The 21,518-nt window shown below is 51.2% G+C and overlaps 7 protein-coding genes across 7 annotated transcripts; 3 read left to right on the top strand and 4 right to left on the bottom strand.

The window, feature by feature from the left end:
* Nucleotides 1-814: 814 nt before the first annotated feature.
* Nucleotides 815-2,692, bottom strand: BO97DRAFT_478803 (cholinesterase; the record flags this gene model as incomplete). Its single annotated transcript, XM_025700647.1, has 4 exons — nucleotides 815-1,410; nucleotides 1,501-2,121; nucleotides 2,180-2,366; nucleotides 2,426-2,692. 4 exons carry the CDS (start codon nucleotides 2,690-2,692, stop codon nucleotides 815-817), a joined length of 1,671 nt encoding a protein of 556 aa, XP_025550400.1.
* A 1,299-nt stretch (nucleotides 2,693-3,991) lies between these two features.
* On the top strand, nucleotides 3,992-5,087 carry BO97DRAFT_107979 (uncharacterized protein). The gene has a single exon (XM_025689882.1). It carries the CDS (start codon nucleotides 4,359-4,361, stop codon nucleotides 4,818-4,820), a length of 462 nt encoding a protein of 153 aa, XP_025550399.1. The 5' UTR covers nucleotides 3,992-4,358; the 3' UTR covers nucleotides 4,821-5,087.
* A 41-nt stretch (nucleotides 5,088-5,128) lies between these two features.
* On the bottom strand, nucleotides 5,129-7,598 carry BO97DRAFT_444153 (glutamate--cysteine ligase; the record flags this gene model as incomplete). Its single annotated transcript, XM_025698429.1, has 7 exons — nucleotides 5,129-6,245; nucleotides 6,296-6,881; nucleotides 6,941-7,066; nucleotides 7,117-7,259; nucleotides 7,320-7,385; nucleotides 7,449-7,521; nucleotides 7,588-7,598. 7 exons carry the CDS (start codon nucleotides 7,596-7,598, stop codon nucleotides 5,244-5,246), a joined length of 2,007 nt encoding a protein of 668 aa, XP_025550398.1. The 3' UTR covers nucleotides 5,129-5,243.
* A 618-nt stretch (nucleotides 7,599-8,216) lies between these two features.
* BO97DRAFT_406447 (NADH dehydrogenase [ubiquinone] 1 beta subcomplex subunit 7) lies at nucleotides 8,217-9,254 on the bottom strand. The gene is made up of 3 exons (XM_025695427.1): nucleotides 9,086-9,254; nucleotides 8,868-8,992; nucleotides 8,217-8,790 (listed from the first exon to the last, which is right to left on the bottom strand). Exons 1-3 carry the CDS (start codon nucleotides 9,135-9,137, stop codon nucleotides 8,686-8,688), a joined length of 282 nt encoding a protein of 93 aa, XP_025550397.1. The 5' UTR covers nucleotides 9,138-9,254; the 3' UTR covers nucleotides 8,217-8,685.
* A 324-nt stretch (nucleotides 9,255-9,578) lies between these two features.
* Nucleotides 9,579-11,857, top strand: BO97DRAFT_435533 (putative APSES transcription factor; the record flags this gene model as incomplete). Its single annotated transcript, XM_025697732.1, has 3 exons — nucleotides 9,579-9,626; nucleotides 9,732-9,918; nucleotides 9,993-11,857. 3 exons carry the CDS (start codon nucleotides 9,579-9,581, stop codon nucleotides 11,855-11,857), a joined length of 2,100 nt encoding a protein of 699 aa, XP_025550396.1.
* Nucleotides 11,858-15,833: 3,976 nt separating this feature from the next.
* Nucleotides 15,834-18,528, top strand: BO97DRAFT_392859 (Zn(II)2Cys6 transcription factor). Its single transcript, XM_025693893.1, has 3 exons — nucleotides 15,834-17,116; nucleotides 17,170-17,973; nucleotides 18,030-18,528. The coding sequence occupies exons 1-3, from the start codon at nucleotides 16,313-16,315 to the stop codon at nucleotides 18,141-18,143; spliced, it is 1,722 nt and encodes a 573-aa protein (XP_025550395.1). The 5' UTR covers nucleotides 15,834-16,312; the 3' UTR covers nucleotides 18,144-18,528.
* BO97DRAFT_406443 (putative amino acid permease) lies at nucleotides 18,520-21,518 on the bottom strand. The gene is made up of 10 exons (XM_025695426.1): nucleotides 21,209-21,518; nucleotides 21,106-21,126; nucleotides 21,001-21,049; nucleotides 20,866-20,941; nucleotides 20,585-20,810; nucleotides 20,407-20,527; nucleotides 19,998-20,341; nucleotides 19,822-19,944; nucleotides 19,334-19,736; nucleotides 18,520-19,213 (listed from the first exon to the last, which is right to left on the bottom strand). Exons 1-10 carry the CDS (start codon nucleotides 21,323-21,325, stop codon nucleotides 18,975-18,977), a joined length of 1,719 nt encoding a protein of 572 aa, XP_025550394.1. The 5' UTR covers nucleotides 21,326-21,518; the 3' UTR covers nucleotides 18,520-18,974.

The raw sequence follows: 21,518 nt of genomic DNA, 5'->3' as shown, positions 1-21,518 counted from the left end.
GGAGAGGGTGGGATAGGGATCCGCGACAATACAGCCGAAGGCGGGTGGAAGCTTTATCGTTCGTTCCTAACCTACAATAGGCAGGTCCCTTGGTCCGCATAGATGAAGAAATCGAGATCCGTTTCTTCTCTGATGTCTTTTTCTTTTTGTTCGTTTTGGATCGGGACCAGATGAATCAGAAGATCCAGAGTGCTAGTCGGTGGGAACCCGTATTTTCCCCGGTCTGGTCTGGTCCCCTTCTGCCCCCGTCTCATTTCGTGCGTGGTGGGTGGGCTCTGTTCTTGTTTGTCTCTCAACTGGGAAAGGGTTCTTGGTATGGCTTCTTTACGTACGTACATACATACATACGTACATACATACATGGTAAGTCGGATGGTTCGGGACGAGGGGATTGTTTTTCTGCAAATTTCTCTTTTCTGAGAAGGAAAGGAGGGGGGCGTATTCCACAGATGAGATGAGAAGGTAATCTTGCTTGGTAATGCTTACGCTCAGGCTTTCAATTCAAAGAGGAGTTGTCTTGGTGGTGTTCAGATCTACTACCGTCAGGGATTGTGCATGAAGCACGGAGGACCGTGACTGGACCCCCGCTCCCTCTTTACACAGGACAAATAGAGCCCTCTAATTCGAACCACGCACTCAGCTTTGTCTTTCTTTGTTTGTTTGCCTTTCAATCAAGATCCGTATCGTAAGCTGCATCTGCGGTATAAGTCAAACCACCGAGTCATGTCTCACCACCCTCTTTTCGCTTTCACATGTATATCTACCCTTTGTTGCAAGCAAGCAACTTTATGGGCAAAGTGCAAAGAAAACTTTCTTATCGCCAGTACGCACTTGCCACGGAGTTGATATAGTCAATCCCCTCTTTCCGCCACGTGTCGGGCTCCATATAGCTTGTAGTATTGGCGTTGAACACCAGATCGACCGGCCGATCCTGCCCGTATGCCTGCCACCGGACCGCCGAGTCGTTCTTGATGCCCGAATTGGGGTCCAGGTCGTGGATGAACGAAGCCCACATGCTGGTCATCAGCTGGCTCAGTTGCGCGTAGGACTCGGGCATCCCCGCGAACGGGAGTCCGTAGTGATACCCAAGACCGGCGAGGTTGTTGAAGACAAAGGCCACCTCCTCGAAGTGGGTAGCCCCAGACAAGGCGTCCACATCCGCGGATCGCACATTGAAGCGGTAGCAGTAGGCCGTTGTGTTGGTCGCCGCCCACGCCTCGCACTGACGACGTCGGTTGGCGTGCATCGTCACGTCCCCTGCGTACGCGGAGGTGCGTTGCCACTGGTACCCTTTGGAAGGAACTCGTCTGGAACCAAGGAACTCCGGAATGCCCAAGGAGGGATCATCAGGATAGAGCTGCAGGATCTGCTTGGCGATGGAGGGAGGGAGTCGGAACCCGGACTGGCCATCTGTGGCAACACTTAGTGATGGGGCATACCTTATTTTTTTTTTTCTCTAATCGACCGAAGACAATAGAATGGAGGGGAAGCCATGCGTACCGGTAAGATATGCATAGAACTGCTGCGTCGTGTTCACCCCGGTGGGCCCGAATGCAGTACCTTCGTCTGTATTCGTTCCGGCGATTATAGGAACCTGGACAAATTCATGGCGGTCGAGCTGGAGACTGCCCCAGTTTGGAATCAAATCACCGTCAATGACGGGGGCGAAGCTGTAGGCTGCTGACCCATAGGTCCCGTTGAGGACGCTGTTCAGTTTCTCGAATGGGACTTCGCGCAGGCATTGCAATGAGTCCCCCACGTCCGTGCAGTTGACCTTTGCCACCAGCTCGTCGTAGAGTGCCTGATAGCCGGTATAGTTGGCTGGACCAGCAGCGATAGTTCCCCCGGACTCCATGATCGCTGCGCGGAAGAGCTTGTCATCCCTGCCCCCGTAGGCTGCGAGGTGGTACCCAACGGACATTGCTCCTGCAGACTCACCCCAGATAGTGATCTTCGTTGGGTCACCACCAAATGCAGCGATATTCTCTTTGATCCAGTGGAGAGCTAGTCTTTGATCTCGAAGACCGAGGTTGGTGTTCCCTGTGCCGCTGACTTGGCTGGAGCTTAGAAAACCCCAGGTTGATAGACGATAATTGAGAGACACTGCAATGAACGGCTTGCCTAAGCGCGAAAAGAGACGTTAGTCAAAGCCAGAACACTTCTGTAAAGGGTAACAAACCAATATCATGCGCGTTGGCGACAACGGAAGACATGTTATAGCGCTGATCCGCACTTGATCCTTGAGCGAAGCCACCCCCATGGATCCAAACGCCCACTGGAAGACTGGAGCTTTCGTTGACAGAAGATTGACGAATGACATTGAGAGTAAGACACGCTTCGGACTGAGTATACCATATGGAATCTGTCTAACATATTGAGTCAGCTTGTGTCAAGTGAGACTGACGAGGCCATTGTGGTGGCATACCCCGTATCCCACACAAATATCCGAATACGCCTTCGCCTCGCGCTCGCCCTCCCAGCTTTCATTCAAGGATTTAGGAACCGTGAATCGCAAGTCACCAACAGGCTGTTGCGCATACGGCATACCAAGGAAGAAGTCCTGCTCATAGTGGCTGTTTCTTAATCCGACGTATGTACCATTGCGGACATGCGCTGTAGGCTCAGATGGCGCAGCCGACGCAACAATGCTCCCGGCAGAAAAACTGAGCAAAGAGACGAGTACCCTGCGCATTTTGAAGAAGAAGTCTGAAGGATCAATGACACGCAATCTTTCACAACAGACCATCAACAGTGCCGCAAGTTGATATTTATACTGCTTCTCCAAGCCAGGAGGAAACGGCTCCTACAACTCGGAATCGACTGCAACTGTCGAGCCAGTCGACCCCGGGCTATCCGCAGTCGCGGGGTATGGAGCAGTACTCTAGATTAATCGTCATCAGGGACTGTTTCCAATTCTGGTTGGACCGCCGGCCGAAATGCGGAGTATTGGGGTCATGGTGATAGAGCACTCAAGCGGTTCAAGCGTCTTCTGCTGAAAATCCCTCGTCTCTATACCCTGATTTGTAAACAATGCCCTCTTTTGATTGGAATATACCTTGGTCCGAAGTATTCCCGAGGTCGAAAACTTGGCGGGGAAAGCTATATGCCGTTGATCCCTCCGCATTTGCCGGGACGTGGGATAATAGCGTGATGCTATTAAGCTATCCGGGCATATAGCGGGGTCCCACTATAATAGCGCCTAGAGTTCATGACCTTAAGGGGCATACATGGAAGATAAGGATCCGCAAGAGTCATGGTAAACCAACGCAAACTCGACACACGAAAAAGAATATGGATTGTGGTCAGGATATTGCACGAAGAAAGAGAAAAACAGTGTGGTGTCTTGACCGCCATCCCGACGAACCTGCAGATTCTTGCATGCTTAGGGTTCACCAACCGTGTGCCGGTCGTGCTCCGAGGAATCGCTAGAGCCCCTCAGCTGTCTCAACGCATCAGCAGCCCTCTACGACGGAGCATGAGAATACTTGAGCCAAACAGTAGCCAATAAGTGCCAGGATCAACTTAAAGCAAGGCAGTGTGCCTCCCATTTGTGAGACATCCTCCCGTTGGATTGCTTGGCTGTGAATCTGCCGTTGCACTGCGGGCCAACCACTTCTTACCATTGGATCTCTTCGAAGGACAAGAGTCACACACCGTAGCACGTCATAGTCACCGAAGCATATGCAACTACCCCGACGAGCAATGAGTGGTTCTCGACATATCGCAGCGCTCCAGTCTGACTCCAGTTCACATTCAGCGCCACTGCGCTCGATCCCTAGAAGCGGTTAAACAAGGCAAATGCCCAATGAAACGTGTGATCAAACTCATGTTTGGCGCGCTTCCCAGCATCCGACAGAGCCCAGGGCAGCTCAGTCAATTCCGACGTGTTCCGGCGGACTCAGCGGGAAAAAAGGAAGACCCGGACTGAAATGAGCGAGTCATCATGGCTGCAACAATAACCCCATTAAGTTGTCAGGCCCCTGAAAGTTTTCAATCGAAACTGTAGCTTGGTGGAGAAGCTTTGTAACTGTACCCTCTGATGACCTACCTATATTGCCATCGATCCAAGACCAGACGGTGCGTCTGACGAGAGACAAGGGAGGTAGGCCGAGAGCTCAAAGTCGACTGGCTCCGGGGTCGACTAAGCCGGGAGAGTGCATATGGTGCCTTTCCTATGACACAGACAAGGTAACTTTCCTGGCAGAGCAACATCGAGCGGGCGGTACGTCGCAAGGCCCGTGACAGTGAAGGAAGCACCTATATGTCTGGTTGACAGCCATGAGAGAGATGATACCAATGCAGCACCTTGCAAAAGGTAGCATGTCAACCGCGAATTTTGGCATTGAAAACCGAGAATTATGCGCTGGGATCCTTTCGCCGCGTCCACCGTGTTATCGACACTGTCTCAACACTCCAAAGAGATTGAATCCATTTTGATCGTCATCAACGGCTTTCTGGCGGCGCTCAGAACGAAAAGCCCCTTCGAATTCGAGAAATACTGTGTGCGAGCGGGAGGAATGTCCCTCTGCCCGCCATCGCCAACTCTCCCTCGCTTTTGTACCATTGGGGCTTTTGTGGAACAGGTGACCAAAATCCAGGATGAGATCGACGAACGTATCTGGGATCCTGAAGTCAAAGTCTATCCCTCAGGCAGCATGGCTGCAGTCTGGGCCCCTTTTCGAGCGAAGGTCAATGGTGTTGTGCATCATGTTGGCGTCGAGCTTTTCGTACTTCATAAAATCAGCAACACCTGGAAGGTGACTGGAGTGGCTGATTCTTGTCGAGAACCGACAGAGGAGGAAAAGATCTGGTTGCCATGAGTGGGTGTATTGGGAGGATTCTAGGAGCTCGAGACGGAAAAGTTCCACGACATTCCAATTGAACAGCATCCGAGGCGGCCCGCTGAAGAGAATGGCTCGGCAGTGAAGGGGAGGGGTGTTCTCTTGGATATTTGCTTGGTTTGAGAGATCCGCTTTCAGCTCCTCGCCTATCTGTATTCATCGCATCGAGCGAAATATAATCTAAACCAGAAAAGTCGCATAAACAAGTATCTAACATCTTCTTTCGTAAACAGTCAAATCAAGGATGATAGAATTGAACCGGTAAACCAGAGAAAACCGAGAAATTTCTGTAGTATTATGCAATGGAATATTGAATAGTGTATGCAGTTATCAACAAAGAGTAACAGCATAAGAATGGACAAGCTATCTACATCTATATGCAAATGTATTTACAAAGTCTGTTCAGGTGTTCTTGCCCTTGAGAAGCTCCCACCCAACAGTACCGTTCCTACCCTCATTCACACTCATTTCGTCCACAGCTTTGACCAGATCATAGCAAATCCGCTCCGAAACGACACTGTCTTGCTTATAGTCTGGGTGTGTCGCAACAAATTCGCGAATCCACTTGGCGCCCGTCCAGAGAGTTCCGTTTGCACGCTTGCGTATCAAGTCAAGGTAGCTAGCCAATGAGCAGCGAGTTTCAACGTCTACATTGACACTGTTGAGATAAGATTCGACGAGTGGGATCAAACCGGGGAAAGAGCCGTCAGCTGAGCCGTTGATGATATCTGAGATGGTCATGAGTTCGTACTCAGACTCCACAGGGGTAAGAGATGGTGATGGAGGTGGCGAGTTTGCAGCGGATGATGTGGTGGAAGAGACGTTGCTTCCACTCGACGAATGAGGATTCGGCCGGCGAGGAGAGAAGGGATCCTTGCGGAAGTAGAACTTTTGATCGTGAACCGCGTTGCGTGCATGCGCAGTCTCCATATTCTCTGCCGTGCGCTGAATGGAAATGTAGAAGTTCAAATCATAGGTCAAGATGGCGCGAGTCACAAGCACGATGAAGATACTGAAAGCGGCATTCTCGAAGTCGGTCATTTGAATTTCCATGGATCGGAACTCAACCCGCCAGCCAATATCATCCTTATCCGGAGGTGGTGGTTTGAAACGCATATGCTGCCAATTGGTGGACTGTAGATTCTCAAAATGATCTGCCTTGTTCAAGTCTAGTTCTTCAAGATCTTCCGAGAAGATGACCAGAGGATCACGGATGAAGAGATGTGCGAAATGCGTGGCCAAAAGATCATCCATTCCATCGTCCATCAGACGCTTCTTGATGTCCTCGTCAATAATCAAGTCAGGATCTAGATACTCCTTCCGCAATCGAGGGTCTTGTGAAATATAAGTCGAGTTCGAGGCGTATCTGGATTTGGGGATTCTCCACCTGTCATTCTTCAGGGGCTGCAAAGAGTTAGAGAGATTGGCATCAGCAAACAGGCACGGAATCTCACAAGTTCACCAAGCTCTTCACGGGTTCGGTCATCCACAGCTCCACTGATCTGATTCCAGCGCACATCCGTGTCGACAAGGAAGCCCTTGTAGATCGGAGTAGCGGCGGTTAATGCCAGCAAGATAGGTCCCAGTGGACTCAATTGATCGTACAGCTTCCTCCCTTCGGTCATATTCTTAGCTTGGAAAGTGATTTGCAAACAGCAACTACCCATGCCGAAAGCCATGGCATCCATATAGACATGGCCATCTTTAGCTGCTCCATTTCTAACATCGTCATCTTCCGGCCATATATGGAGGTCGTAGTTCACAGTTGGGTCTTTGAAAGGCTCGGGTGTGTTCGTGTCTTTGTATACTGGAACGTTCAGTTCAACCTTCCGACCTCTCCTTGATCGGATGTTACCAGCCAGGGTTGGAAACCTGATGTGTGGATTGGCGATCTCATCAGGCACAAACTGAGATCGAAGAGCAGGGCCAGATGGTGGGTAGTAGGGTTTGATATAATCATCCTTGGTGCCCAAACGAGGGAAAGTGGTGAGAGTGATCGGGTGTTCGTTCGGTGCCATATGGGCTTTGGCAACCTCTCGTCTGTGACAAGGATATTAGTAGACTTGCAACAGCACCAGATTCAGCCATTGAGTACTAACCTCCATTTCATGTTTGACTCTACTTTCAGCAAGTCCTTGAAGTCAATTCCCCATGGCTTTCCCGGTGTAGCTTCAAGCATGAAACGGCCGAATTCGGGGTGGAAGTGGGGTGGCTCTTCCCCGTCACTATGACCCATCAGAAGTGTCCGTGATGTTTCCCAGTACACAATTCTCACTGTTCATTGTTTGGAGACTGCGGCCGAGTTCCCTGCTTCCATGATGCTTCGTCTTCAGCGAGCGACTTCAGAATCTCAGCCTGCGCGAGTGAAAGGCGGGCTTTCTTGGCTTCGTCGTCAACAGCCACAACGAGATACTCAACCTGACAAGATGAAAACGTTCAGCAGTGGACTTTTACAGATTATGCGGAATAAACTCTTACCTCGTCGCCCCATAGTAGAGCATTGCGCTCCTTTCCTTTGGCTCTATGCCAGTTCGCAAGTAATTGCTGTCTTTAGTCAGTTACTGCTGGTCAATAGATTCTAGATAGATCCAATTGCAGTTGGCTCACCTCGATTCCCCATTTGCGGACCTGGTCTGCTCTCTTCTTGGCCTCCGGCCAATCCAGGGCCGTCCCAAGCGCGCTTAAGGAACGCGAGTCAGTTTCTGTGCCCAGACAAAAGGGTTCCTATACAGCGTTCATCACATACAGCAATCCCATTTTGTCGCTACTAGGGCGATCGGAAGGCGGGCGCGCTGGTTTCGAGGCAGAAACCTGGCCGTTGGGTCGTTGCCTAGGTAGGTGTGGTGGGGTGAGAAGACGGGAAAATCAGTTCATACAAAAGCCCCGCGGAGATGAGGGGAAACTTTCGACAATTAGACTCCGATCTAGGAGCCGATCGAGTCACGTCAGTCTCACGCAATGGCCCGACTCAAGGCACAGGCGAGATGAACCGAGAACCTGAGTCCCTAAGCGTAAACGGAGAATGTCAGAGGGGGAAAGCAGGCGGATCATGCTGCTTCTTATCAACTCCATGCTGAATTTCGTGTCGAACCTTCGGGGTTGCAGGCTCAATCGCCTATTGGTGGAGAGAAAGCGTCTCTCCATTCATAGCGGGGCAGGAAAAGCATTATCGGTGATTGTCAACCCTGTCGATTTCTAAGCAGCGTGGAGGAAGGGAGCCGGTCAGCTGATAATCCCGTAATCAACGCGCGGCATCTACAGACGTATACTGTTCCTGTGATATACATCACTCTTCCAGTCCAGGGACCAGTTGCATGAAACAAGTTGCTTATGCGATTTCAAAATTAGTGTTGCCTACTCTCAAAGTACAGTCCCAATTTGACGTCTCTCGCCCGTAGTTGACCTCGTTCAAGTGAGAATATACGACTCACCCCCCTTGCTTTTTACGCAATGGGGATGGGAGGCTGCAGAATGAGATCTAGGGTTTCGTGCAAGAACAAAGTAGTGTGGTCCGTTTCCGACTCGATGTTAGCAGGCTGACCTGCTCGAGATTGCTTCCAGCTAGGATAGGTCTGCTTGTCCTACTTATGTTGTGGATTGCTGGCAGTACATCAAGCTGCGCAGGCATTCCTCTCAGCAGCACTTCAGGTAGTAGGCGACCAGCTACTGAAAAGACCATCCATGGGCTACCAGTTCTGGCCCTCAGAAAGTATGGTATCGGCAAGATTGACCAGAAGGATTCCCAACGCCAAAGTCGGTACATGGACAAACAATCTCACAATCTCTATGTACATAACATGCTGCTTCGTCCGTCGCGAAAAACAAGATGCCGTTAATGTCGGAATCAATTGCTGCGGGCACCGCCCTTCGCGGCGCGGAGCTCTTCCATCTTGGCGACGCGCTTCTTGAACTCCTCGTACTGACACTTCTCGTAGCTGTGTCTCTCATCCTGTAATATATGAAACGAGTGTCAGACCTATGCGCCCAGGAGGTAAATAAAGTAGTGGTGGAGCTCAAGCAACGTACCTCGCACTTCCAAGGGAGGTAGTACTCCTGCTGCCGGCAGCGGTTCAAAGGGATCAATAGGCCGGCGCAAGAGTCGCGGTACTGAAGGGGAAGACGAGCATCCGACATTTCCTGGCTGGAGGCGGCTGAGAATAGGTGTCAGTTTATCAATTCAATGAGCAACAGAGTGTCCGCACTGTTCCACCACGCAGCGGGGGCCAATGGCATGAAAAACGTACCGGTGCTGCTCGAGAGCCCAACGGCGCTCTTGACTGACTCGGCAACAGTCATATTGAGAGAAGAGAAGAGTGATGTCGGGGTGGATTTCGAGGACAAGCGACTGGACCGTGAGGTTTGTAGCTATTCCGTAGTCGTCGCCGTTCCTTCCTTTCCGTCGGCATCATGTGATGTCACATGATCTTCCTCCACCACAAGCAGACTAGCGTAGCTAAATCCACTTTACGCGGTCCGACGTACCCAGGGCGCGTCTTGCTTAGCCAGGCCTTCGCGTTTTCGAGATCAATAGTGCAGAATCAAAGCCCGATACCGTTATTTTCAAGCCATGCTCATGTGAATCAAATCTGGCCAGTCACAGAGCTTGAGATTTTAATGTCTCTCACTACTTGAATCAATACTCGGGGAATCCTTGTTGTCCAACTGTGAAGCGGCGGTGTTAGTCGCTGTTGCTGAAGGGAAGCCCACTGAATCAGGACAGCCTAAGTGACGCACATCATGGCGGGGGTTGACTTCTCAAAGGTATACTCTGCTACCTACAGTAATGTAAGTATGAATATCTAGAGTTGACCTTGCCTCTTCCAATTGGGTCATTCAGGACCGACTTCACCCGACCGCAGGGATAAGTTCTCAGCTGATACAATTCACTAGGTACCGGTATACGAATTCAAAATCGATAGTGAAAGCGTGATGCGAAGACGGTCAGATGATTGGATTAATGCAACGCATATCCTCAAAGTCGCCGGGTTCGATAAGCCAGCGAGAACCAGAATCCTTGAGCGTGAAGTACAAAAAGGCGTCCATGAGAAAGTGCAAGGAGGATACGGCAAATACCAAGGCATGTCCCCATCCTGCCAAACCCCTCATTTTCAGTTTCCCTTTCCAGAGCGAGCTGGTTCTGACCGTCCGTAGGGACATGGATCCCACTCCCCGAAGGCCGTCTTCTCGCTGAGCGCAACAACATAATCGACAAGTTAAGACCAATCTTTGACTATGTCGCCGGAGATCGCAGCCCACCACCAGCACCGAAACACACAACGGCAGCTTCAAAACCAAGGGCGCCGAAGAACACGGCCAACCGGAGAGTAGTGAATGTGAACGAGGAGGTCTTCAGTGCTGCCAAACCAGCGCGGAATATGGCGCCGCCCACTTTCACACACGAACAGTTTGAGATGAGCACCGGCTTCGATGACAATGAGTCTATCGAACAAGCGACCCTCGAGTCGTCGTCCATGATAGCGGACGAAGAGATGATGACGATGTCACAGAACGGTAACTTTTCACGCAAACGCAAGCGTGGAATCAACGAGGCACCAATAATGTCTATTAGCGAACAGGAGCACATACTTTATGGCGACCAGCTTCTGGATTATTTCATGACAGTAGGCGATGCGCCTGAAGCCACACGTGTGCCACCTCCACAGCCACCAAACAATTTCCAGGTGGATCGTCCAATCGATGATTCTGGTAACACAGCCCTTCACTGGGCCTGTGCTATGGGCGATCTAGAGATTGTAAAAGATCTTCTCCGAAGAGGAGCCGATGTGAAAGCATTATCGATACACGAAGAAACCCCTTTGGTGCGAGCTGTTTTGTTCACCAATAACTACGAGAAAAGGACTTTCCCTTCGCTTCTGGAACTACTCTGGGATACAGTGTCTTTCAGGGATTGGTTTGGTGCCACCATATTTCATCACATAGCGGAGACTACGCGAAGCAAAGGGAAATGGAAGAGCTCCCGATACTACTGTGAGGTGCTGCTAGACAAGCTGCGTCTCATGTGTTCAGTTGAGGAGGTCGATCTGTTATTGTCATTCCAGGACTCTAATGGAGACACTGCAGCCTTGGTTGCTGCTCGAAACGGTGCTTTCCGCCTAGTGGACTTACTTCTTGCACGGTGCCCACGGGCTGGGGACTTGGTGAACAAGAAGGGCGAGACGGCTGCAATTATTACCCGACGAGCTCACCCTTCCGAGCGCGAGATCCCACCTCCTCCTTCGTCTATCACCATGGGTAATGATCAGTTGGAAGGCGAAGCACTCGGCCTCGCTAATTCTGACACTCAGCCCACCACACTTGCACAGGAGTCATCGTCTCCTGCCACCACTGCGTTGCTTACCAAGATCGGAGTGATAATGGCGGAAGCGAACAAGAAGCTTACCGTTAGCTATGGGAGCTCAAAAGCGAACCAGCAGGACTCTGACGACGTTGCAAACCCGGAGACTCTTTACGAGCAACTAGAGTTGGACCGACAGAAGATCCAGAAAGAAACGGCCATCTTGCAAGCGCAAGAGGCTGGTGAGCGACCAATCGATGTTCAGCTTGAACACTATGAACGGCTGCGAAGTGGTTATGAGTCACTGCTAGAACAAATTCAGCAGGGGCGCTTGAGAGAGCGCATTTCATCGGTAGTAGTGCCTGCAGCGCAGGAGGGCACGACGCCACCCGCCACAGATCACGATAAACTGCTTCGCACGTATCAGCTGGCACGACAACTATGCTCGGCGCAAAAGGCTCGGCGCGCCGCTGTCAAAGACCTTTCCCAGCAGACCGCCGATGCGGGAGTAAGCACCAAGTTTGACGTCCATAGGAAGCTGGTTGCACTCGCCACTGGCCTCAAGGAGGAAGACCTCGATCCCATGGCAGCTGAGCTAGCCGAAACATTGGAATTCGACCGTACAAATGGGAAAGGCGACACGGCTGAGTTGCCAGATCCCGAGCCCCGAGAATCCGCGACATTCCCTTTCCCCGGGACGACCGTGTCTGTTGATGCCTGAGCTCGTCCTAAAATCACAGGGTCGTCTTCACATGCTTTCCCGCCCACTCCGGCGCTACAGGCCCTCCTTCCTCTTCCCCCAATCCGGTTTTTGCTGTCTTGGTTGGAATATGGTACGCCTTCGGACTCTTTCAGGATAGCGGAGCATCTTGGTGTTTCGATTTCGACCCCCGTTACTTTCCTCTCTGTGGAAGTGTGCTCACTCCATACGAATTTCTGATCCTTGCATTTTCCTAGCTCTGGCGGGCAGTTTGAAATTCTGGTTTGCCAGCAGATACCCAATCTTTCTTTGTATTTTAGTTTCATATTTCTTTCTCCTTCAGTCATAACGTTGGCTGCCTTGTCCCCGACTGTGGGGGTGATCGTCGTGAGCCATTGCCGTCGGCGCTCGGCCGATTATGTGCAAGGCAGACCCATTAATACGAAGGCCGCAAAAAGGCCAGTCTGGACTAAACCCTCGATCAACGAGTCCACATGCCGGTTGCCTTGGGTGTTTGAAATAGACGGATTCGCCAGCGGGTCTATGTATGTACATATGGAGCGATTTAGCAAACATAAACTCTCAAGTCGACATTCCGTGCCTTAATCCGTCGAAGGCGTCTCCGGAGTCCCCGGGGCCAGCATCATGCGGTCATTGTACTATTACATTTCTTTCTGGCGAAAGATCAGAGAATCTTTTAGACACCTTACCTTCGGGAAATCCGCCACACTATACGGAGTGGTCCCTCAGCGTGGCGGGGCGATAGCACGATCGTACCTGTCGAGCAACAACATTGAATGAAAAGAACAACCCACCAACATCATCCCACACAAACCCACAACCGCAGCCTAGTCTAGCACATCTCCCATCCACCCTTAGCGCGGTATGCAAGCCACTACTAGATCTGAGCCAAGAGCAAAAAAAAAAAAAAAAAAATCCCCATCCGATCCAATATCCCGAACGGAACAACCACATCGACATCCATTCTGGAGGCCAGCTGGAAATCCTTCAGCCCCTCGTCTCTCGGGTCCGATCGTTGGACTGCCTCCGCTTATCGATTTGAACAGCCGCGTGAACAAAAACCAAAAAGAGAGATGGAGAGACCCCGATAAGGAGCTAAATTAGTATGCAGGATGAAAGAAAAGCGGAAGAACGGAAGAACGAGGATGGAGCCCGGGTAAAGAAGGATAATAATGAAAGGATTGTTGTTATTGTTGTTGACATGCAGAGATGTTGCATTGGTGTCGGGCAACGTCCGAAAATCTATTCGGCTATGTTATGCAAGTTGGGATTAGTTGGAGACCGGTGAGAGATGAATCCAGAAGGTTTGAGAAAGGGTTGGGATTTGGCTTGGGAGCACACGACTACATACTACCTAGGATTAGTTCATGATATATGGTTTACCTACGGTTATTCCGCATGTACCCTGTGCTAGTTTTGACGTAAGTGTAGTGCTGGAACTAGGCCTTCAAGCATACATCCATGATCCCTGTGAAGTGTGAGACATGACATGGACTAGAGGATTCGGAGGCAGGAGAATTGGTGCTATTTTCCAGCATAGGAGAAAGAGGGGGCCTTGACTGTGCTCTTGCTCGAGTGCACGAGCAACTAGATGTGATAGTGCGCGCTTTGAGTCGAAAATATGGGTTTGGACTTGGTGTGAAAGCATGTTCGAAGGTTCAAGAAAAATCTAGAGAGGAAGTATATGCAGGCTTAACTTTCGAAGGACCTGGTGGCGCAACGGTTTAGAATGGGCCAGGGGTTTGGTTGCGAGGGAGCCTCTAAGAAAAGTGAGAGTAAGAGAAGGAAAGGGAAAGGATCTGCTATTGATTACGCTGGATTTTGACTAGGGGAGAGCGGGATGTCGATTTGAGTTTACTGCTGCATCTTCGATATGCCCGTTTACTTCCGTTAAAGGGGAGGGGATAGGAGAGGGGCTCGATTTAATGCTCTCTGGCTTTCTAATAAGCATTGAACCAGTCACTCCTTGTCAAACCGGGCCGGGATTAAACTTCTAGTTCGTGCTGGCACCTGAAACAACGCGAGGCTGCCTACGCAGGAGGCCAGTAACTATAGAATGGTGTTCGAGATGCACCGTACTAGTCTAGATGCCTCGTTGGAGACCTGGATGTCTATTTCGCACTCGACAAGAACATTTGTTGCACGGTACGAACTTTTGCTACGAAGGGTTAGTTGACGAACCGAAAGCTACCAGTAACCATGAACGAGACTCGCTGTCTTGCTCGCATCTAATGCACCGAAAATCTCGGCATGGCCCATGGAACGGGTTGTGAGAGAACCGTAGGTAGGGACGCGAAAACGGTGGATATCGCTGCCTCTCGGATTGCCTTCTTGCACATCATGCAAAGACCCTGGGATTACTGTCATCGACGGACCCGTCACTGGGCGACACCAATGATCGGCAGTGAAAGGAGCTGACTTCATCTGATCGAACAATCTTGGGAAATGGGACTATGTAATACGAAGTTTTTCTCGCTGGCCTCTGACGGCAGTGCACGGGGGACGGCGGGACCACCCGTCCCACATCGGAATGGAGTCGTGATTTTCCGCAAGGGGGCCCGTAAAGCCTACTCAAAGCGCTGTCAAAAGCATGTGTTGAATATATTCAGTGAAAGGTGCAGCCTCAGTGAAGCTGGAAGCCTGAGACACATGCGCGGTTAGGAAGACTCTACCGAGCGAGGACGGAGCGGTGACGCGTTGGGGCAAGTCCGAGCGATTGCGGGATGATCGATTTCATCGGGGAAGGATGATGCTCCAGTCTATATGACGCCTGGAATATGAACAAAGAGTGGGCAGGGACAAGCTTGTTAACAAGCGACTCAAATCAGGTCGCACGAGGGGACAATTGGATAGCATGTAGTGGCCAAGGAAAAGAGTTTCCATACAAATGCTTGGCAACCGAGAACTAGGAGGAACTAGTTACCTTTTCGCGCAAATCCTTTAGGTCTTGGACTCTGAGGTGACTGACGACTCCAACAACAATTGAGCAAACCACCTTTGGGTCGCAGGTCTAGTTTGACTAGCTTTGTTGTTATCAGAAGCACGGAGATTTCTGGCAGGGCAGGCTCATCCAGTCAGCACAGCCTGCTATTCATCGACCTCCGCACCCTCAATCTTCTGTCGCTGAACCCAAGGCACGAGTGGATCGAGGTGGAGATCTGGCAAAGACAGGAAAGCCAGTCATCGGTGGCTGCAAATTCTCGGTAGGTTTGGGAGGTCTTTAGCAGCGACTGGACCGTCCTCAATGCGTGATTTTCGAGCAAGAGAACCTAAAAAGAAAGAAAGCTTTGGGGGGTCAGAGTTGCGTTCCGAAGAAAGGGAGGCCAGGTCCGATCATCACACCCGATCCACCATTAGGGTTGATCTGCAGTCCCCGTTTCGTCCAGTGTCGCGTTGCCGGCGTAGTTTAGTTAGTACGTATAGTGGTTCTAGCTAGCTGGAGCTGCTATATCCCAGTCTAGCTAATTCTTTTCATTTTACTTAGTACATTCTTCGGCCCCGATGCCGGTCATTCAGGGTAATCATTGGAAAGAGATGTTCGGCTGAAGGGAAGAAAGGGGAGGGAGGAGCTTGCATGGAAAGGAAAGCGAGAATGTAATAGGATTGGAGGATAAGAAGGGAGAAGAACTAAATCGGACCATGTCTCTGGATGGAGGATCTGCGCAATGGGGGGAGTGGATTTGGTACGGTCCCATGAATCGCTCATCCAGATCTCTTTTAGACTGCTATCCTACCCAATCCGGTGGGATGAACTTAGGAGCCAAACGAACAGAACAGAATGACACAAAGGAAATGTGCAAGCAAAAGAAGAAGGAAAAGTACAAGAAGAGCAGAGGCAGAAGAAAGAAAAGAACAGAATACCACTGTTAGAATTAGACATACGGCCAAGCCGGTAGTTGGTCTCACTCCCACCTGCATCATTTAAAATCATCTTTCATTTGCCCGACCAGTGTTCATTTCTTTCCCTCCTCTTCTCTCCCACCTGAGGTTCCGACTTGCTTTCCTTTCCCCACCCGGTCCCCGGCCATTGAATTGATCTTTCGCCGCCTTTCCTTTTGCCCCCCCGGACACTCCCTCAATGGACTGACGGAATAATAATCGGGTCCGGTCTCGACTTTCTTTCACTCCCTCCTCAACACTGACGATCATTCAATTCTAAATCTTTTCCCTCTGCAGCTCTTCCACTTCATCTTTGCTCAATCGGTCTTCGGATTTGCAAACATCTGACACCCCAACACTCGCTTCTCAATTTTTCTTAATTGAACGCCCCTCTTTTTAGTCCCTCTATTACTCACTACTTGCTACTTGCCATTCCGATTCCCCACCGAATGCTACACTGGTGAACGTTCCGCAGTCTGGCTTGGAATTTCGGTCGGACCCCTCCCGCCCCTCTGTCTGTCTAATGGATATCTCTCTTCCACCATCCTCGATTCGATTCAGCTTCAATTCTTAGATATGGAGGTTCAGACTCTGGTGTGCGCTCCGGGGAAGCCTCCTCTCCCCGCACAGCCCCAGCATCCCGCAGCCGCTGCTGCGCCTGAGAAACGAAAGCGGGTCCGGCGATGGCATCACCGAGGCTTCACCGGTTGTTCAACATGTCGTCGACGCCATGTGCGGTGTGATGAAGCGTCGCCGTCGTGCAAAAATTGCACTCGCCTGGGGCTTGAATGTGATGGAACACAGGGTCGCATGACCTTCAAGGTCTACGGGCCGCCACCGACCTCCACCGAATCCGCAACCGCGCCCACGAAGAAACGAGAAAAGAAATCGACTTCGCCGACACCAAAAGAGGTGAAACAAGAGTCAAAGGAGGATGGGGAGCCTTTTGAGGCATTGGTAGTGTCGCCAAGCACGGTTTCCGACTTCAAACCTATCAAGTACCGTTTCCAGGAGCCGATCTCCCCAGCCGAATTCATCTCTTCCTCGCTCGATTGCGTCGAGGGCCGCTACTATACACACTTTGTTGACCAAGTCGCCACTTTGCTACTCATATACGACAATCCAATCAACATCAACCCATATCGGAGATACTTCCCTGACCTCGCCCGGTCATCACCGTCCATGGCTAGTGCCATGCAAGCCATGGGCGCACTGCATCTTGCCAATACCTCCAAAGGACAACAAAGAAATAAACACTTTCAACAGGCCATGAGCAATTACGGCGAGGTTGTTAAGTCGTTCAGAACTCGATACACTGAGCCAGATCAAAGTGTTAGGCTCACCGACCTCGCCACTTGTCTATTGCTGTCCCTATTCGAGGTAAGTCCAGTCCGGACCTGTGCACATGCGCGTTCTTCATGCTGATCGGTCAGATGATGGATTCTCAAAACCACAACTGGGCCATACATCTCAAGGGCGCTCGCGAGATATACCGTATCCTGTTCTCCACCAATGACGACCCTGCGAAAGAAGCCAAGCGTCTCGCTGAAATCAACCATCCACTCCGACCATTCCTTGTATCCCTCCTCTCTTACCTCGATGTTGCGGGAGCGTGTGCCACCAGTGAAGGCACGGTAGTTGAAGGCAGCTATTGGAGAACTCATGGTGGCGGCTGGGAGTATAACCTCGGCACCCCTAGTCTGTCTACCGAACCGCCCGCCTACAACCAGCTTTTGGTGGAGCTTCGCCAATGTTGGGCAGTGATGATGGAGATCCAGGCGGCAATCAGTGCCTTTGGAAAAGCCAAAAATGAAGGCGCGATGTCGCTCGAGCAAGAGGACCTGGTCTACCATGAACTGCTGCAGCGTCTCGTTCAGTGGCGTTTGAATGCCCCAGATGCACTACAGAATCTGGGCGAGTTGGATGATACGAGCTTGCAGCAGTACCCTTTCCCGTGCGTTCTCGAATACGCAGGATGCATCGAAGCCTACGAAAAGGCCACTAATATATTCCTACACCGGGTGGGAGCTGCAGGCCGACCTGATCGCCAAGCCCAAAGACCTCTGTTGGATATGCTTGCTTCACGTATCTTAGCACTAATTAACAAGCTTGCCAAAGATGTGGGTCAACTGGCGGTGCTATGGCCTCTGTTTACCGCCGGACACGAGACACGAAACGAACATGAACAGAAATATGTACGACAGACAATGACTGAACTCCAGCGTTATGGTTTCAAGGTACGTTCGAGGCTCGCCTGCTACGACGTTATATGGGTTACTAACAACGACTTCAGAATGTTGACCGAGGCCTTGAAGAGTTGGAGCAAGCATGGTTCAAGCAGCGGACTTTCCCAGAAGGATGGGTTGAATCAATGAACGACATCCGATCATCCATTCTCCTTCCTTGAAGCCTTTCTCCTCACCATTCATGAATATATCCACTCGTCGATAATAATTGGGCACTATCACGCCCGAATACTATCTCGACTTCATTCTTCACGAACCACGGTCGCGTGACATTTCTTGGTTTCTATAACATATTTAGCGGGGAACTTGATTTTGACGGAAGGCGTTTGTCGGAGTTAAAGAGGCGCACGGGTTGGATAGGGCTGGACCCTTGGGTTTGCTACATAGGTAATCTTGCGGGGGTCTTTCAGACCCGGATAGGCAAGCGCAGTGGGGTATATGATTAGCCTTGCCATACACTGCCGAGTATAGACGGCATTCGGGACTTTGGTACTATATAGATGATGTTTTTGACGTATCCATCAGACGGATAGATCTATTGCGCCCTTGATAATGATTGACCATCCATCTTCTTCTGAATAATAATAGAACAGTCAACACTAATGATCTGTTTTCTGCGACGGTCGTACACAACAGATTCTATCCACGGGTTTCTTCAGGCCATCCATTTTCCAGAGGCGGAGGCACATACCATCAAACACAATATATATCGCGAAGGCGAAGCTGCTCACAGACACCCATCTCACCCATAACCTTCTATCTACAGCCACATTAATCATACATACATAGACACAGAAATCCACCCATATTTCTTTCATCATGCCAGCGGAACCACTCGAACTAGATCGAGCAAACCAAACTTTTGTATTTTCTTTCCGGAACAAAGCGTCGAGCGTCCTCATCTAGATGCGCCCGCTGTGATCACACCAATCAGCATAGTAAACTCGGAAGCACAGTAGCCACACCCCCGCGAGAGACGGTGATGTTATTCATCAATGCAATCCACCGGTCTCGCCCTCGGTGGCCTCGGAGGAAGGGCCACCACTACCAGCAGCACCACTACCACCACGAAGCGCACGGCTCACCCCAACCTCCTCGACGGAACTCTGCACTGCACCCTTGCTGTCGATGAAATGCGAGATTCGGTCGATCGGCAGCCAGGCGCTTTCCGGGGTGACCCAGTAGGAGATCAAGGCGAAGATGGTCACTCCGGCCATGATAATCGGGGCATCTATATATCTTGTCAGAGATCGGGAAACCGAGATATAATCGAGATGGTTCAATTTTTTTTTGCAAGGGAGATGGGGAAGGATGTTGTGGATCTGAGGCTCAAGAGGAAGGGGGACCGTACAGTTAAGGTTTGCGCCGGTGACCGGGAACTCATATGGCGAGAAGAGGATGGCAACCACCCAGGCGTTCCAGAAGACGCCGATAAATTGGAACGGCTTGCTGAGCCGGCCGAGGCTCCATTCGGGCTTAGGGAAGCGCTTCGGCGTGCAGAACAGCCGGCCCAGGCAGATCAGGCCGTAGGCCGCAGCGCTGGGCACGCCTGCGGCGGAGACGAGCGAGGTGAAGGCTACATCCGAGGGGAGGAGGGTACATGTGATCAAGGCGGCGACGCCCCAGACGACGAGCACCGCGTTGCGTGGCTGGCCGTTCTTAACTCGCGAGACCCAGTTGGAGAAGGGGAGGACGCCGTCGCGGGCGACGGCGAAGACGAGGCGCGAGGCGGCGAGAATCGCGATGGCGGTGTTCTATGCGTTGTTAGTGTTAGGTCGGGTTTGTTTTGGTTTGGTTTGAGGAAGGGTCATGGGGAAGGCGATGGATGTAAGGTCTTACCAGCCAGAGAGCGACGACGCAGATGACGTTCATGAAGATGTGGCCGCCTTTGCCGAGGACGACGGCATACAGGGGCACGAATGGCTGCGGAGAGCCGAAGGAGAAGAGCGTGTCGGGGTCGGGCTGGGACCTGGTTAGTGGGTTGTTGAGCTGGTGCAAGGAGGTTGGGAGCTTACGGCACAGAAGAGGAAGAGGATGATGGTCGCAAGTCCTCCGATACCGCTGACTACCGTACTCCAGAAGATGCCGCGGGCTGCGGTAACGGATGCGTGCTTGGTTTCTTCGGCGACATGGCCTGATGCATCGAATCCGATCAGGATTCCGGCCGTAGCGAGGTAGGACAGACACCAGTTCCATCCAGCTGGCGCGCCGGTGCCGTTGTAGGTCGACATAAAGGCCTCCTCCGCCGTGCGGAATCCCCATGTGTTGGCGGCTCCGATGGGCAACCAGATGATATTGAGGAAGAAGTCTAAGAGAACAATAAGGGAGGATGAGTAGAAGACCCATCTATAGACCCGTGCTAAGTGAATATGAGTCAGCTTAGCCCGTCTATAAAACACCTCAGACTCAAGAGGTTAGACATACGCGGCAAGTAGTTCAGAAGCGCGGCCAACGCCAGTAAGACCTCAGTGCAGATCCACTGCACGGCGCGGAACTTGACGCTGGAGGTATCTTTAGGAAAGTCGCAGTCGAAGACAGTTAATTCCTGTAGAATTCCGTCAGCCCATGGGAATCAGACACGTTGGAAACAGGCGGCATATACGGAAAGCATGTAGTTCACTGCAGCCTGCGTGTTGCTTGCGCAAAAGGTGGTCCACGCAGTGGTACTCCACCAAGCGACAACAAATCCCAGCAGTCTACCAAATCGAGGGCCCCCAGCCTCTGCAGCCCAGAGGTAGATAGATCCGGCCGATGGAGAGGCCGAACATACTTCTGCAATTACCGCGGCAGTGATGAAAGTGAATACCATGGTAACCAAGTAACTCGTCCTGTTCACAAGCATGAGCCATATTATCGTCAAATTAGTCCACGGGGGTGTTGTACCAATAAGCCAGATTACCACCTGCTGCGATGCCTGTGCTGAATGTGACCCGCACACCTCCGACAAAGTACAAAGCAGCTGAACATTCCAGGTTAGAAAACAGACCATGTTGCAGGCATTAAGCGTAGAGTTCCTACCAAAGGTCGTCGAAAAGTTCTCAACGAGAGTGTATGTCCTATGCAGGACCTGTTTATGTGTATAAGCGGTCACCGTTCTCATGTGGGTCATGGGTAAATACTGACTGGCTTGTAGCCCATTGACTTCTATTGAAGACCATTAGCTTTTGGGTCGCAAACTGGCTTCCTGCTCATGCAATAGGATTCAGAGTATTGCAAGATGACATACCAAGAGCTTTGCATCTTCTTGAGATTCTGCTTGACTTCTGACCGGTTCCGCTTCGACTGGAAGGGTGTTGGGGTCAACTACCAGCTGCGACTGGTCCTGATGAGCCGAAGTAGCCATGGCTGCGATGAAACCAAGGCCAGTTAATCCAACAAGCACTGAATTTCGGGTGCTTGGCTCACGTCCTCTGCTGCAAAACAACGAGGAGGAAAGAGGAGAGGTGCAACGAGATGGTCTGTTTCTTTTCTAGGCGGGTGAAATTTGCTGATAGAATTGCTAGGAACCGGAAACCCCACCATGTAAGCCGCCAGCG

This window comes from Aspergillus homomorphus, assembly GCF_003184865.1.
Source record: "Aspergillus homomorphus CBS 101889 unplaced genomic scaffold BO97scaffold_24, whole genome shotgun sequence".
NCBI lineage: Eukaryota > Fungi > Ascomycota > Eurotiomycetes > Eurotiales > Aspergillaceae > Aspergillus > Aspergillus homomorphus.
The sequence above is the reverse complement of the archived record's forward strand: the minus strand, read 5'-3'. Positions and strand labels throughout refer to the sequence as shown.

Coding starts and splice junctions, on each gene's coding strand:
- BO97DRAFT_107979 (XM_025689882.1), top strand. CDS start 4,359: ATGCGCTGGGATCCTTTCGCCGCGTCCACCGTGTTATCGACACTGTCT.
- BO97DRAFT_406447 (XM_025695427.1), bottom strand. CDS start 9,137: ATGACTGTTGCCGAGTCAGTCAAGAGCGCCGTTGGGCTCTCGAGCAGC. Junction 8,993..9,085: donor TGGGCTCTCGAGCAGCACCG/GTACGTTTTTCA, acceptor ACCTATTCTCAG/CCGCCTCCAGCCAGGAAATG. Junction 8,791..8,867: donor ACCTCCCTTGGAAGTGCGAG/GTACGTTGCTTG, acceptor CATATATTACAG/GATGAGAGACACAGCTACGA.
- BO97DRAFT_392859 (XM_025693893.1), top strand. CDS start 16,313: ATGGAGGTTCAGACTCTGGTGTGCGCTCCGGGGAAGCCTCCTCTCCCC. Junction 17,117..17,169: donor TATTGCTGTCCCTATTCGAG/GTAAGTCCAGTC, acceptor CTGATCGGTCAG/ATGATGGATTCTCAAAACCA. Junction 17,974..18,029: donor TCCAGCGTTATGGTTTCAAG/GTACGTTCGAGG, acceptor CAACGACTTCAG/AATGTTGACCGAGGCCTTGA.
- BO97DRAFT_406443 (XM_025695426.1), bottom strand. CDS start 21,325: ATGGCTACTTCGGCTCATCAGGACCAGTCGCAGCTGGTAGTTGACCCC. Junction 19,737..19,821: donor GCGTCGTCGCTCTCTGGCTG/GTAAGACCTTAC, acceptor AACAACGCATAG/AACACCGCCATCGCGATTCT. Junction 19,214..19,333: donor CACCGGCGCAAACCTTAACT/GTACGGTCCCCC, acceptor CAAGATATATAG/ATGCCCCGATTATCATGGCC.